This window comes from Bos indicus x Bos taurus, chromosome 7 (assembly GCF_003369695.1).
Source record: "Bos indicus x Bos taurus breed Angus x Brahman F1 hybrid chromosome 7, Bos_hybrid_MaternalHap_v2.0, whole genome shotgun sequence".
Taxonomy (NCBI): domain Eukaryota; kingdom Metazoa; phylum Chordata; class Mammalia; order Artiodactyla; family Bovidae; genus Bos; species Bos indicus x Bos taurus.
This window is the reverse complement of record NC_040082.1, coordinates 35506811-35521537: the sequence shown is the minus strand read 5'-3', so window position 1 is coordinate 35521537 and position 14727 is coordinate 35506811. Positions and strand designations below refer to the sequence as shown.

The 14727-nt window shown below is 37.2% G+C and overlaps 1 protein-coding gene across 4 annotated transcripts in view; it reads left to right on the top strand.

Annotated features, from left to right (window-relative positions):
• The window catches only part of HMMR (hyaluronan mediated motility receptor), a 33446-nt gene that overhangs the window by 15950 nt on the left and 2769 nt on the right, over positions 1–14727 (top strand). For all 4 annotated transcript variants that reach the window (XM_027545749.1, XM_027545748.1, XM_027545747.1 and 1 more), the window contains exons 10-16: positions 666–814; positions 2238–2452; positions 4655–4771; positions 10547–10693; positions 10953–11105; positions 11191–11290; positions 12118–12294. In XM_027545749.1, coding sequence (XP_027401550.1) covers positions 666–814; positions 2238–2452; positions 4655–4771; positions 10547–10693; positions 10953–11105; positions 11191–11290; positions 12118–12294 — 1058 coding nt within the window. The remainder of the gene's footprint in view (positions 1–665; positions 815–2237; positions 2453–4654; positions 4772–10546; positions 10694–10952; positions 11106–11190; positions 11291–12117; positions 12295–14727) is intronic.

Genomic DNA, 14727 nt, shown 5'->3' with positions numbered 1-14727 from the left:
ACTGTCTATAGTACTATTTTCTTTAGATAAATACTACCTATGATAGTTTTTAAAAGTACTGATATGTTATAGCAACTTTAAATAATTACATAAACAACAATGAAAATTTTGTTTTATGCCTGGGAATTTTTATCTTTTATGATACTTGTTATCTGTTTATTTGACTATATTGCTTATCTTGGTTGAAATATATACATTTGACCTCCTCATTGGGTAGCCATTTAAAATTGGTAGATACATAGAGCTAGGTTTGAGGATTTTATTATATAACGTATATACTGTTTTATATGTAATAATGACAGGAACTTCAGAATTTTTTTTCCCTCTTTGAAAGTACTTGACCTCTATGTGTGTGTGTGAGTGTGTGTGTGTGTGTGTGTGTGTGTGTGTGTGTGTGTGTGTTCGTCACTCAGTCGTGTCCGACTCTTTGTGACCCCATGGACTATAGCTCACCAGGGTCGTCTGTCCATGGAATTCTCCAAGCAAGAATATTGGAATGGATTGCCATTCCCTTCTTCAGGGGACCTTCCCAACCCAGGGATCGAACCTGGGTCTCCCGCATTGTGGGCAGATTCTTTATGCTCTGAACCACCCTGGGAAGCTGGGTTTTTCAAAGGTAATATTAGTATCTAACTACACCATTGTTAATATTTTTCCTTTTCTAGAAGACCTCATCAATAGGAACAGAGAACGGGACGAAAATCTAAATTCTGAGATACAAAGCTTAAAAGAGAGGTCTATTCTTGAAAAACAAGAACATGAAGAGCTACAACAAAAAGTATTGCAAATGGATTCACTTCTGCAACAAGAGAAGGTAGTTTACAATATTAAAAAAGCCTAGTGCTTCTCTTATGTCATACATTTCCCTGTGTATCAGAAAACCTTTAAATTGTATATATCCTTTGATCCAACAATTCTACTTTTAGATTCTTATCCTGAGGAAGTAATCATGTCTTTGCTGCATATTTAACTGATGTCACCACAGTCATTCATGATTTGAAAAATTTAAGCAACAGTTGAAACAATATAGGAAAATTGTTTTAATTTGTTTTTCAGCACATTCTTGTGTTAGATTACTATGTAGGCATTTACAGTTCTGTGGTAAAAGAGTGTCTAATTAGACAAAAAACAAAATGTAACTTTTTGAAATCCAGATTACATGAACATTTTATATATCAATGAGAAACACAGGAAGTTCATTAAAAAATCATAATAATAATTCTGGTGATCCAGTGGTTAAGACTCCGAGCTTCCACTACAGGGGTCACAGGTTTGATCCCTGGTCAGGGAATGAAGATCTTGCATGGCTCTCAGTGCTGCCAAAAAAATTTTTTTAATTAAACAGAAAAGTTTTTTTAATGGGCATAGGATGGAAATAGAAAATTCTTAGCAGTAGAAATTCAGATAGCTTGTAAAATGAGAAGATGCTGTACTTGTCATAATAATCAAAGAAATCTTTTGGTGTTTTTTTCCACTTCCAAGATTGGCACAAATTAAAACATTTGGTAATATAATATATTGGTGAGAACTAGTCAAGCAAGCAAGTACTCATGTGAACTAATGTGAAATATTATATTGTTGGCAATCTGCAATGACAAAGGAATTAGGTAGATCTGTATATACTGACTTGAAAAGACCTCAACAACTATTTTTATGATATTTTAAATGACCTTTTTATACATAGTGTATTTAATTTATGTTTTAAAATAATGTACATATATAAAAAAAGACCATAAAGCTTATAATGCAAAATGTAGAGGTTATCTTGATTGGAATGGGGAGTAGTCAAAGTCAATTTTTCCTTTTTTTGTAATGTTAGAATTTTTTTTGCAATGGTGATTTACTTGTATTTACTTATTCTTATTTACTTATATAACTTTAAAATATTTCTATATAACATTGGAATCATAATACTCTTTATATAGTATCATATGAGAAAAATATATGATAAAAGCCAATTGTAGAATATAATTTTTGTTGTCTAAGAAGTGTGTGTTGCATAGGAAAAAAACTGAAATAACATTTACCCCAATCTTAACAGAGGGTAGGATATAATCCATGACAGAATGAATATGAATCTCTCAAGTTTCTCAGAGGCTCTTGAGTTTAGTGTCCATACTTCATTAGTTGTACTTCTCTCTTGTCCTTAGTAAAATCTCACAGATTATTAAATTTAATTATTTATTAAATTGTCAAAACCTTTCAGATGATTTTGCTGGCTTTCTATCTATATGCAGGAATTATCTTCTGGTCTTCAGCAGAAGCTCTGTTCTTTTCAAGAAGAAATGATTAAAGAGAGAACTCTCTTTGAGGGAGAATTAAAGCAGGCCTTGGATGAGCTGGATAAATTACAGCAAAAGGAGGAACAAGCTGAAAACCTGCTTAAGCAACTGGAAGAGGAAGCAGAATCTAGAGCTGCAGAACTAAAACGCCTCAAAGAAAAGCTGAAAGGGTTCGTATTAATAGGACTTCATGTTTATAATTAAAAGTTATTTTCTAGTACATTCTCTTGGGATTCCCATACCAATCGTGAGTGGTGAGGTTGGAATTATTTTACAAATAAGAAAATTTTTTTTTTTTTTTAATTTTATTTACTTTTGACTGTGCTGGGTCTTCATTGCTGCATGCAGGCTTTCTCTGGTTGTGAGCAGGGGCTACTTTCATGGGCTCTAGGGCACCCAGGCTTCAGTAGTTACAACACATGGGTTCAGCAGTTGCCATGCAGACTCGAGTGTAGGCTCAGTTCTTGTGGCACACAGGCTTAGTTGCCCTGCAGCATGTGAAATCTTCCCAGACCAGGGACTGAACCCATGGTCTCCTACATTAGCAGGCAGATTCTTAACCACTGGACCACCAGGGAAGTCCACAAATAAGAAAGAGACACAGAGAGGTAAAGTACATGTGCGGGAAGTACAGATAGAAAGGTATGTGACAGCCCAAGTCAGAAGCCATGCCCTTTTCTTATTTAAAGTTCAAAGAGGGAGCCACAAACACTTCAGAAATAGCAATCAAAAACCAAAATGGGGAAGAAACAACCAGAACTGGAGGAAATCCTGAAATTAAAAAAAATGTATCATTAAAAGTAGAAAGCCTGAGATCCAGTGCCTTTTTTTTCATTTAATTTCATATTGTTTTCACATTATATGCCCTCCACATTTATTTACAGTATTCAAGTTGATTCTTGAGTTCAAATTGTAAAAATACTTGAATTCTTGGGATCTCAGCAGTAAACATTTTCTAGAAAGGTAACTAGACATAACCTTACAAAATCATCACTTATATCACAACTATGTATCTATCTCTTATTAGGTGCTTTTTTATTAATCCCTTTTCTATTTTCTTTTAGTGGTTAGTGATTTTAAAAAACACCAAATTTTTTTATCTATGCCTGCATTTTGGGAAATAGTACCAAAGTGTAATTAGGGGGATTGTTTCATCCTGCAGCCAGCCTCAGGGAACAGGTACATTAAGAAACTTGAGTGGATGATGTCAATTTCAGAAAGAAAAATGAGATAATCATTTATTCTAACTCAAAGAACTCAGTTCAAAGGTCAGGAGATAAATATTTTATTACTATATCTGTTAGTTAAATGTGTGATTCTGAGCAAGACTGTCTTAATTTCTTTTGTTTTCTGTTTCATTAGATACAAAATAAAGGAGTTTTATGACATTATTTGTAAGATCCTTTCCAGTGTGGAAATTTCAGGATTCAGAGAAAAAAGTTGACAAGATTCCTCTAGGGAGCAGGAAAAAGTATTTTTATTTTAAATCCTTTAGTAATAGTTAATTGCTTTTAGCTGTGGGGTGTATTTTTAAAATCCTATGCTCATTCCAGAATGAATTTGAATAATTGTGTATCCTGTTTCAGTGTCCAACTTAGCCTTTAAGCGAATAATGCTGCTTATAGTTTTAGTTCTATGTGTTCTTTAAAATACCTCTTATAAGCTCATATGCCTGTCAAATAAAGTTTGTCACCATTGTAGAAATATGTAATATTCATATATTTGAAATCTGTATAGATTTGTAGTCTATAGTTATAAAGATGACTTAAAAGCCATTCTGTCTAGGCAAAATAGCCTCCTCAATAAGTTGTTGAATCTTTAAATAATTAGTAATTTATTTTGTGGGTTATTGGTATAGTCACAATAAATCTACATAGTCTTGTAATTATTTTTTCAAAAGACCTTCGTTTTAAGAAACGAAGTTACCTTAACTCTACCTAGTGTTCCCTAAATATCCTAATTCAGAGAATTAAATTTTATTCAACCCAAGAGCTTCTTAACTTATAATCCTTCACATTCTTCAGTCTTGGATGCTGCCAAGATTCTGTCTTAGAGTCTTTTTAATCTCATTTCTTCCCCAAAAGTGTTTAAACTACCTACATAAGTACATATGGTATGAAAATAAAAGTAAGTAAATTAGGATAAAAACAAAAGTAAAATAAGAATGGGAAAGATAAGATGAAGCTGCATGTAAATAAACATGCTAGCAGATATAGATCATGAATGTAGATCTAAGCTGTCCAATGTGGGGTATATGATTCACAGTGTCGAAGGTATATCCTAGTCTCTTTCTTAAGCTAACGGTATATTAAATGGTATATTAAATTAAGATGCAGTTAGCATCTTATCTTTTAACCATTCCTTTTTCTTAGGAAAGAAGCTGAACTGGAGGAAAGTAATGCTGCTTATACTCAGGCCACCCTGCTTTTGCAAGAAAAACATAACAGTACAGTGCAGAACCTGGAAGATGTTACTGCTCAATTTGAAAGGTATTTTTATGAGGAGCCTGCTCTCAAACATACGTGAGCAAGCAAGGGGTGTTCACCTAGGGACATCTGTCAGCAAAACTATATGAATAAAACAATTGTTATTACTTTAAATTCCACAATGCCCAATCATAAATGGGCATTTCATGTTACCTGTAGTCTTAGAATATATAGTAATTTCCCTCTCCCGGTACCCACTTCAGATTTCATACACATCTGTCTGACTCTCCTGATGTCATCATTTTCCTCACGAAGAATCCAAATGCTTTTATTTCCTCTTCATGGAACCTATAAATGTACCTGCATCTTTCACCCTATCTTCTTCCCACCTATTACAGATGAGGTATCTCATTCCTTAACCTTTAGTGACCTCTTTCCATCATTCATCCCTTATCTCTTAATTTTCAACCTTTCTTCTAGAATTTTTCCAGTCAGTATTAGAACATGTTAATGTGCCTTCGTCTTTAAAACACAACTTTTTAAATCTCCCTTCACCCCCCACTTCTTTCTGCACCTTTCATTCCCAATACTGTTCTTACCCCCAAATCCTCCTCATGTTTATAGCCCATCTTTTTTTCTTTATTTTATTGAAGTATAATTGATTTACAGTGTGTTAATTTCTACTGTATATATAGATAGATTCCTTTAACTATTCCTTTCCATTATGGTTTATGTCAAGATATTGAATATAGTTGCCTATACTATATAGTAGGACTTAGTTGTTTATTCATCCCATATATATGGCTTCCCTGGTGGCTCAGAGGTTAAAGTGTCTGCCTGCAACGCGGGAGACCTGGGTTCGATCCCTGGGTCGGGAAGATCCCCTGGAGAAGGAAATGGCAATCCACTCCAGTATTCTTGCCTGGAGAACCCCATGGATGGAGGAGCCTGGTGGGCTACAGTCCACAGGGTCGCAAAGAGTCGGACATGACTGAGCAGCTTCACCTATATACTAGTTTATATTTATAGTTTATAATATAATCTCATAGCCCATCTTCTTGATAGATATTATAATGTATCTACTTCCTATCCAGTCTACTTATTTTCCCTTTTTTAAAGAAAGTTTATTTTGGAGGGCACTACAAATTACAAAGGATAATACAACAAACACTAGTACATCACACAGTCTCACACTGAGTGTATTAATGTTAACATTTTTACTTACTGTATTTACTTTATATAATTTTGGATGGAGGGCTCTTCTTTTATCTATTTTAGTATATTCAATAAAAAGATACAATGTGTACAGAAATCCTAAATCATAAAGGTAAATTTAACATGCATAAGCTCATAGAAGACAACCTATAAACCAAAAGAGTTTCAACAGCTTGCGACCTATATGAATCCTCCACTGTCCCATCTTCATTCCTCCCCGCAGCAGGTAACACCATCTCAAAATCTACATCAGTTACTTCCTTGCTTTTTTCCTGTGTATAATTATATAATGTATGTCCATATGAATAATACCTAATTTTGCTTTTTCCAGAACTTCACCAAAAATGTCCTAGTAGTATATGCCATATCCTGGGACTTGCGTTTTCACTCTGCATTATGTATGTTTTTAGTGTTGAATCACAGTATTGCCTGAGACTATAGTTGGAGCTTAGTCCAACATGACTAAGTTGGACTTAGTCATGTCCAACTCTCTGCAACCTCATGGACTGCAGCACACCAGCCTTCCCTGTCCTTCACTATCTCCTGGAGTTTGCTCAAACTCATGTCCATTGAGTCGATGATGCCATCCAGCCATCTCATCCTCTGTTATAGAATATTTGATCTTATCAGTCTACCACTATTTATCCATTCTGGCTTTGGGCTTTTGGGTTGTTTGCCATTTCTTTCATTTTATTAACAGTACTGTGAATATTCCTGTGATCTCCTCTTGCATACCTGTAAGAATTACTCTAAAGTCACATTTAAGTAAGTGTTCAACTTCAAATTTTAATTCCAAATCATTTTACAAAGGGGAGGTGAAAATCTACACTCCCACTAGTGATGTATGAGTTCCCATTGATGTACCTCCTCTCTGAAGCTTGTTAGACTTCATAAATTTTGCCAGTATACTAAATGTAAAAGGACCTCTTCTTGTGGATAATTCATTTTTCCTTTTCTGTAAAAAGCTTATATATGACTTTTATTCATTTCTCTAGAGCATTATCTTTTCTTGGTTGATTTGTAGGGTTTTTATCAGCAATATGGGAGGTAGATATCTTACAGAGTGTGGCTTGTCTTTTCATTTTCTTTATGGTTTCCTGTGATGAATGGCAATTCTTGATTTTAGTGTTGTTAAACTTATAGAGTTTTATGTGAACACTTTTACATACAAAAACTTCTTTCTATCCTAAGAACTTAAAGATATTCACCTTTTTTTTTCCTAAGTTTCAAAATTGCACTTTTCATTTTTCCACCTAGAACTGATTTCTGTATGTGTAGTGATAAAGGGATAAAATTCATATTTCTTTTTCCATATGGATAATCAACTGCCTAATACCCATTCATTAACTAGGACCTTCTAATCTCTCTGATGTGTTCCTGCATCTGATATATTTTGACATACATAGCGTATATATATGTATGTGTGTGTGTGTGTGTGTGTGTATATATGTACATGTATGTGTGTGTGTATATATATATATATTGTTTTTTGAATTTTTGGCCATGCTGTGTGACATGAGGAATTTTAGTTCCCCAACCAGGGATCAAACTCAATCCCCCTACAGTGGAAGCACAGAGTCTTAACCACTGGCCTACTGGGGAAGTCCCTATATATTTTAATTTTTATATGTCAGCATACATATAATTAATATACATATGACAAACCTAGACAGCATATTAAAAAGCAGAAACATTACTTTGCCAAAAAAGATCTGTGTAGTCAAAGCTGTGGTTTTCCAGTAGTCATGTATGAATATGTGAGTTGGACCATAAAGAAGGCTGAGCACTGAAGAATTGATGCTTTTGAACTGTGGTGTTGGAAAAGACTCTTGAGAGTCTCTTAGACTGCAAGAAGATCCAGTAAATCCTGAAGGAAACCAACCTTGAATATTCTTTGGAAGAACTGATGCTGAAGCTGAAGCGCCAATACTTTGGCCACTTGATATGAAGAGCCAACTCATTAGAAGAGACTGTGATGTGGGAACGATTGAGGGTAGGAGAAGGGGACAACAGAGGACAAGATGATTGGATGGCATCTCTGATTCAATGGACATGAGTTTGAGCAAGCTCCTGGAAATGATGAAGGACAGGGAAGCCTGGTGTGCTACAGTCCATGGGGTCACAAACAGTTGGACACTACTGAGCAACTGAACAACAACTATATATATCTGTATACATATATAATTTTTAGTGCTGTTCACAACTCTGGAAAGAAATTTTCCTTCTTGATACTTTGAAAACTAGTGCCTTTAGAGGCATTCTGTGATGTCAGTCACCATTAGTATGCGAGTAGCATTAAAATTTATTTCTTCAGACCAGACCTCTCCCTTCATCCCCTACTCATATATTCAGCTGCCTACTTGACTTCAAGTAGATCTCTCACTGTTGTCTGGTATTAACCCCACCAAAACAACTCTAGATCATCTTTGTCTCCCTTTGTCCCTCTCGTCTCTCATTCTTGTTGATCACAGTCGGTGACATCTCCATCTTCTGAGTTTCTCCTTCCGTAAGTCTTGAGTCATCATAATCATCTTTTCTCCCTTTCTCCCAACATTCAATTTCTTTCTTGAGTTTTTCCATTCTGCCTCCAAAAGAGATCTCACATTTTTCTTTTGCCAATTCCTTGGTCCAATCCTCCCTTAGCACTCATCTGGGCTGAAAAATAATCATCCTCTGGTTAATCCTCCAGTTCAGCATTCCTGGCCCTCCCCAGTCAGTTCTCTGCATATCTCTGGAATAATTTACACACTTACTTAAGAGACCTTTGAAGTATGTTCTTTATCATTCAGGTAAGCCCACTGTGCCCCACCAGTAAGGACTCATGCCTCTTGCTTCTGCTCCTGCCTCTCTTGTTCTTTTTTTTTTTTTTTTTTTGGCCTCTCTTGTTCGTTAGACTCTTGTCACAGCTCTTTTTTTTTTTATGCTTAGTATTTTATTTATTTGTATTTGGCTATGCTAGGTCTTCATTGCTCTGCGGGCTTTTCTCTAGTTGCAGTGAGTGGGGGCTGCTCTCTAACTCTGGTGTGTGGGCTTATCAATGAGGTGGCTTTTCTTGTTGAGGAGCGTGGGCTCTAGGGCACTTGAGTTCAATAGTTAACAACACAGGCTCAGTAGTTGTGGCGCACAGGCTTAGTTGCTCCACAGCATGTGGGGTCTTCCTCAGACTGGGGATTGAACCCATGTCTCTGGCTTGACAGGCGGATTCTTTACCACTGAGCCACCAGGCAAGCCCCAGTCCCAGCTCTTAGTGGACTGTGTTCTACCTGCCTCCGAGCACATACACATCTTTGCCCTCTGAAATACTTTCCCCAATTGGCTCGCTAAATCCTTCTTATCCATCACACCTCAGTTCAGTTCAGTTCAGTCGCTCAGTCGTGTCCGACTCTTTTCGACCCCATGAATCAAGGCACACCAGGCCTCCCTGTCCATCACCAACTCCCGGAGTTCACTCAGACTCATGTCCATCGAGTCAGTGATGCCATCCAGCCATCTCATCCTCTGTTGTCCCCTTCTCCTCCTGCCCCCAATCCCTCCCAGCATCAGAGTCTTTTCCAATGAGTCAACTCTTCACATGAGGTGGCCAAAGTACTGGAGTTTCAGCTTTAGCATCATTCCTTCCAAAGAAATCCCAGGGCTGATCTCCTTCAGAATGGACTGGTTGCATCTCCTTGCAGTCCAAGGGACTCTCAAGGGTCTTCTCCAACACCACAGTTCAAAGGCATCAATTCTTTGGCGCTCAGCTTTCTTCACAGTCCAACTCTCACATCCATATGTGCCCACAGGAAAAACCATAGCCTTGACTAGACAAACCTTTGTTGGCAAAGTAATGTCTCTGCTTTTGAATATGCTATCTAGGTTGGTCATAACTTTCCTTCCAAGGAGTAAGCGTCTTTTAATTTCATGGCTGCAGTCACCATCTGCAGTGATTTTGGAGCCCAGAAAAATAAAGTCTGACACTGTTTCCCCATCTATTTCCCATGAAGTGATGGGACCGGATGCCATGATCTTCATTTTCTGAATGTTGAGCTTTAAGTCAACTTTTCACTCTCCACTTTCACTTTCATCAAGAGGCTTTTTAGTTCTTCTTCACTTTCACACCTCAACTTAATTGTAAATTCCTCAGAAAAGCCTTTTCTGAATCATGAAGCAAAATGTAGGTTCTCCAGTTTTATCAGCTAACATGTTCTGTAGTTTGCCTTTAAAACACTTAGAACAAAGTTAATTATGTAGTTATTTTTCCTTTTATTTTGCAACAACCTGAAGAGGCATTTTTTTCTATCACCCGCAAGATAATAAAGTATGACAGTAGGTAGAGGGATTGTGTGGGGTTTTTGTTTTGAGGTAATTTCCATGTTTGGTAGTTGATTTCTTTTTATCTTTGTTCATAGATTCCGCCCATACTAGGCACTTGACTCTTTTCTTTAAAGGAACCGCGTATGTCATATAAGTTCGTGTTTAGTATTAACTTGACTTCAAAACATTGAATTCTTACCTGTGCAAATGTGAAAATACATAAGGTTTTGTTTGTTTTACCTAAAAGTGTATAAAATATAAACCAATCAGCTATAGATTTGTCATGCATATGTTAGAAAAATCCTTTAACCTTGTTTTTTAAAAAATAAGCTATAAAGCCTCAACAGCAAGTGAGCTAAAAGATCTTAAGGTGCAGAACGAATCACTTAAGGAAAAACTGGCCAAGGCTGAGCAAAGTGCAGAGGATGTCCGAGATCAAGTATTGGCCACTGAGAACTCAAATCAAGAATATGCAAGGTATGTAGGAGAAATAAAACCTACCCACACCTGTGGTCTTAGAACCATTAGGACAATTGGATGTTGCTGCAAGCCAGCTACTAAGTGATGCAGAAAACTGTAGTCCCATGGCTTGCTTTGGGTGATCTTCAATGGTGAATTATGAATTTACACAGTTTAAAAAGTATAATTCTTAACAGTTCTTTGAGATTCTTTTTTTAAAAAAGGTAATTTAAATGGCTATAACTTTCTTAATGGACTCTTCTCTCTCAAACCCAAGGATGCTTCTAGATCTGCAGACCAAATCAGCACTTAAAGAAGCAGAAATGAAAGAAATTACAGTTTCTTCTCTTAAAAGAATATCTGATTTGCAGAACCAACTCAAGCAACAAAGCGAAGACTTTAAGAAACAACTGGAAGAGGAAGAAGCAAGGTAATCTAGGTTGAAAACTAAAATGCCATGCGTCTCAAGTTATTTTTTCTAGTAGTGTGGTTTTTAATTTAATTTTCCCTTACAGAAAAGCTGGAAAAGAAAACTCAATAGCAGAATTAACTGAGGAAATGAATAAGTGGCGTCTCCTCTATGAAGAATTATATAATAAGACGAAGCCTTTTCAGGTCTGTTAATTAGGACTTAACTTATTTGTATTTGAGAATTCATATTGTTCCGTATCACAGTCATGGCAGTGACATGGTTCTTCTGAAAGATCATTTTGCTGCCAGTTTAACTTCCTATTACAGAAGGTTTATTATAGATGTTACTACATTATTATGCATACATTTTTAATATAGGCTTTATAGGCTTAAATATTACCCCTTAATGAGGTTCTTAAAAGTTAATACCTTAGAAGGCTCTCCTGATATGAACTTTTGATAATCTATGTAAATTTATGACACTTATTTTTTTATGATCTTTCTCAATGTTCCTCTAATTAACGCTTAAAGGATAAATGCAAATCTGGGTACTTACAGTCAGAAGACAGTATTGGTTATAATATGTTGTGGTAATACAGATTAGCCCAGCTAGCAGGTCTTTTCATTGTTTCTTTCTTTCTGTTTCATTGATCTTTGAAATGAAAAATAACTTTTTATTTTAAAAAAAGACAATTTATGGAGAGCCCTAAGAGTAAGTCAATATAATATATTTTTGTTTTTTGCCTTTTTTGTTGTGGTGGTTGTTGAGTTTCTTGTTTAAATATTTATTTACTTATTTGGCTGCACCGGGTCTTAATTGCAGCATGTGGGATCTAGTTCCCCAACCAGGGATCAAACCTGGCTCCCCTGCATTGGGAGCCTGCAGTCTTCTGCAGTCTTAGCCACTGGACCACCAGGGAAGTCCTGTCTTGCCTTTTTACTTTCTTTCATTTTATTTTCCTTGTAGTTAATACGAGTTAAGTAGGATTTAATAGTTTTAAGTCTTAACTTCACAAAAAAATCTTTTTCAGCTACAACTGGATGCATTTGAAGCAGAGAAACAGGCTTTGTTGAATGAACATGGTGCGGCTCAGGAACAACTAAATAATCTAAGAGATTCATATGCCAAATTATTGGGTCATCAGAATCTAAAGCAGAAAATCAAGCATGTTGTGAAATTGAAAGATGAAAATAGCAATCTCAAATCGGTTTGTAAAGTCACGTTTACTTTTGTTGATACTGGGGTGGGTGGTTTTTCTTTGATCAGGGTAATACTGACTTCATAAAATGAGTTGGCAAGTGTTTCACCTTTTCTATTTATGGAATAGTTCGTGAATTATTGATATTAATTCTTTACTGAATGTGTAGTGGAATTCAGTGGTGAAGGCATCTGGACCTGGACTTTTCTCTGTGGATGGTTTTTGATCAATAATTTAATCTCTTCACTTGTTATAATAGTTCTATTCAGATTGACTATTTCAACTCAAAACCCATGGGATGCAGCAAAAGCAGTTCTTGCAGGGAAGTTTATAGCAATACAGTCCTACCTCGGATTGACTATTTCTTCTTGAGACACTTTCAGTAGTTTGTGTCTTTCTAGGAATATGTCCATTTCATTTTCTGATGTGTTGATTCACAATTGTGTGCCATATTCCCTTACATTCCTTTTTATTTTGATAATATCAGTAGCAATGGCCCCTCTTTCATTTCTGTTTGTAGGAATTTGAGTCTACTCCCTTTTTTTTTAAGTTCCTTCACTTCAAATGTTTATAATGGCTTTAAACCCTTTTTTGGATAAATTTGATATTGGGTTACTCTCTTGGGCAGTTGTCGTTGCCTGCTTTTCCCCAGTATATAAATCATGCTTTCCTGTTTGCGTACTTTGTAATTTTTCGGTTAGAAAATGGATGTTTTAGACAATATATTGTAGCACCTCTGGGTACTGCTGTCCCCTTGCAAGTATGTTGTTATTTTCTTGTTTAGTGAAGTCTGTTGGTCCTCCCCATCCCCCCAGTTTGTGCCTCTGATGTTGCTTCTGAGGGAGGTTCAGTTTGGGGTGTGTACACAGTCACCCTGAGATGACGCTGGTTTGGGTAAGGCTGCCTCCTTCTCTCCCTGATCACACATAGTTGCTGGCTTATCCCCCTGTTATTTTCAACATTGCCCCAGGTCATAAATTCCTCTACAGATTCAGTTCAGTTCAGTTCAGTTCAGTCTCTCAGTCGTGTCCGACTCTTTGCGACCCCATGAGTCAAGGCACGCCAGGCCTCCCTGTCCATCACCAACTCCCAGAGTTCACTCAGACTCACATCCATCGAGTCAGTGATGCCATCCAGCCATCTCATCCTCTGTCGTCCCCTTCTCCTCCTGCCCCCAATCCCTCCCAGCATCAGAGTCTTTTCCAATGAGTCAACTCTTCGCATGAGGTGGCCAAAGTACTGGAGTTTCAGCTTTAGCATCATTCCTTCCAAAGAAATCCCAGGGCTGATCTCCTTCAGAATGGACTGGTTGGATCTCCTTGCAGTCCAAGGGACTCTCAAGAGTCTTCTCCAACACCACAGTTCAAAGGCATCAATTCGTTGGCGCTCAGCCTTCTTCACAGTCCAACTCTCACATCCATACATGACCACAGGAAAAACCATAGCCTTGACTAGACGAACCTTTGTTGGCAAAGTAATGTCTCTGCTTTTGAATATGCTATCTAGGTTGGTCATAACTTTTCTTCCAAGGAATAAGCGCCTTTTAATTTCATGGCTGCAGTCACCATCTACAGTGATTTTGGAGCCCCCAAAAATAAAGTCTGACACTGTTTCCACTGTTTCCGCATCTATTTGCCATGAAGTGATGGGACCAGATGCCATGATCTTCGTTTTCTGAATGTTGAGCTTTAAGCCAACTTTTTCACTCTCCTCTTTCACCTTCATCAAGAGGCTTTTTAGTTCCTCTTCACTTTCTGCCATAAGGGTGGTGTCATCTGCATATCTGAGGTTATTGATATTTCTCCTGGCAATCTTGATTCCAGCTTGTGCTTCTTCCAGTCCAGCATTTCTCATGATGTACTCTGCATAGAAGTTAAATAAACAGGGTGACAATATACAACCTTGACGTACTCCTTTTCCTATTTGGAACCAGCCTGTTGTTCCATGTCCAGTTCTAACTCTACAGATTAATCCAATCTAATTCTGGTTCCTTTGTTGGAACTGTGTTTTAGGTCAGTGATTGGCTTTGTTCTGGCTACAGGAGGGCTCCTCCCACCTGTCTTATTCAACACTTCTCTTCTACAAACTAGTCAGCTTACAGTTTAGCCCAGTTTTTAATCACTTCCCATTCCCTTGCACCACACAGCCTCTACTGTTCTTAAGGGCACCCTTCAGCTTGAAGTGCTCTAAGCTCTGTTGTAAGTGAAGTCACTATCTCTGGGAATAAATTAGGAGCTCTGTGTTCTCCTCCTAGTCATAATTTCTGAGACAAGGCTTCAGATCTGGATTTGGGAACAATGGCAAGCTTTCCTCTGAGTGACACCTATGTCCCTGTAGCTGGATGTTTAGTAGACTTGGGGAGAGGGAGATGAGCAATCTGAGGGTCTCTCACTTTGCCTCTGTTGGCTTGACCATCATCTCATGAGCCAGGTAAAGGGTGAT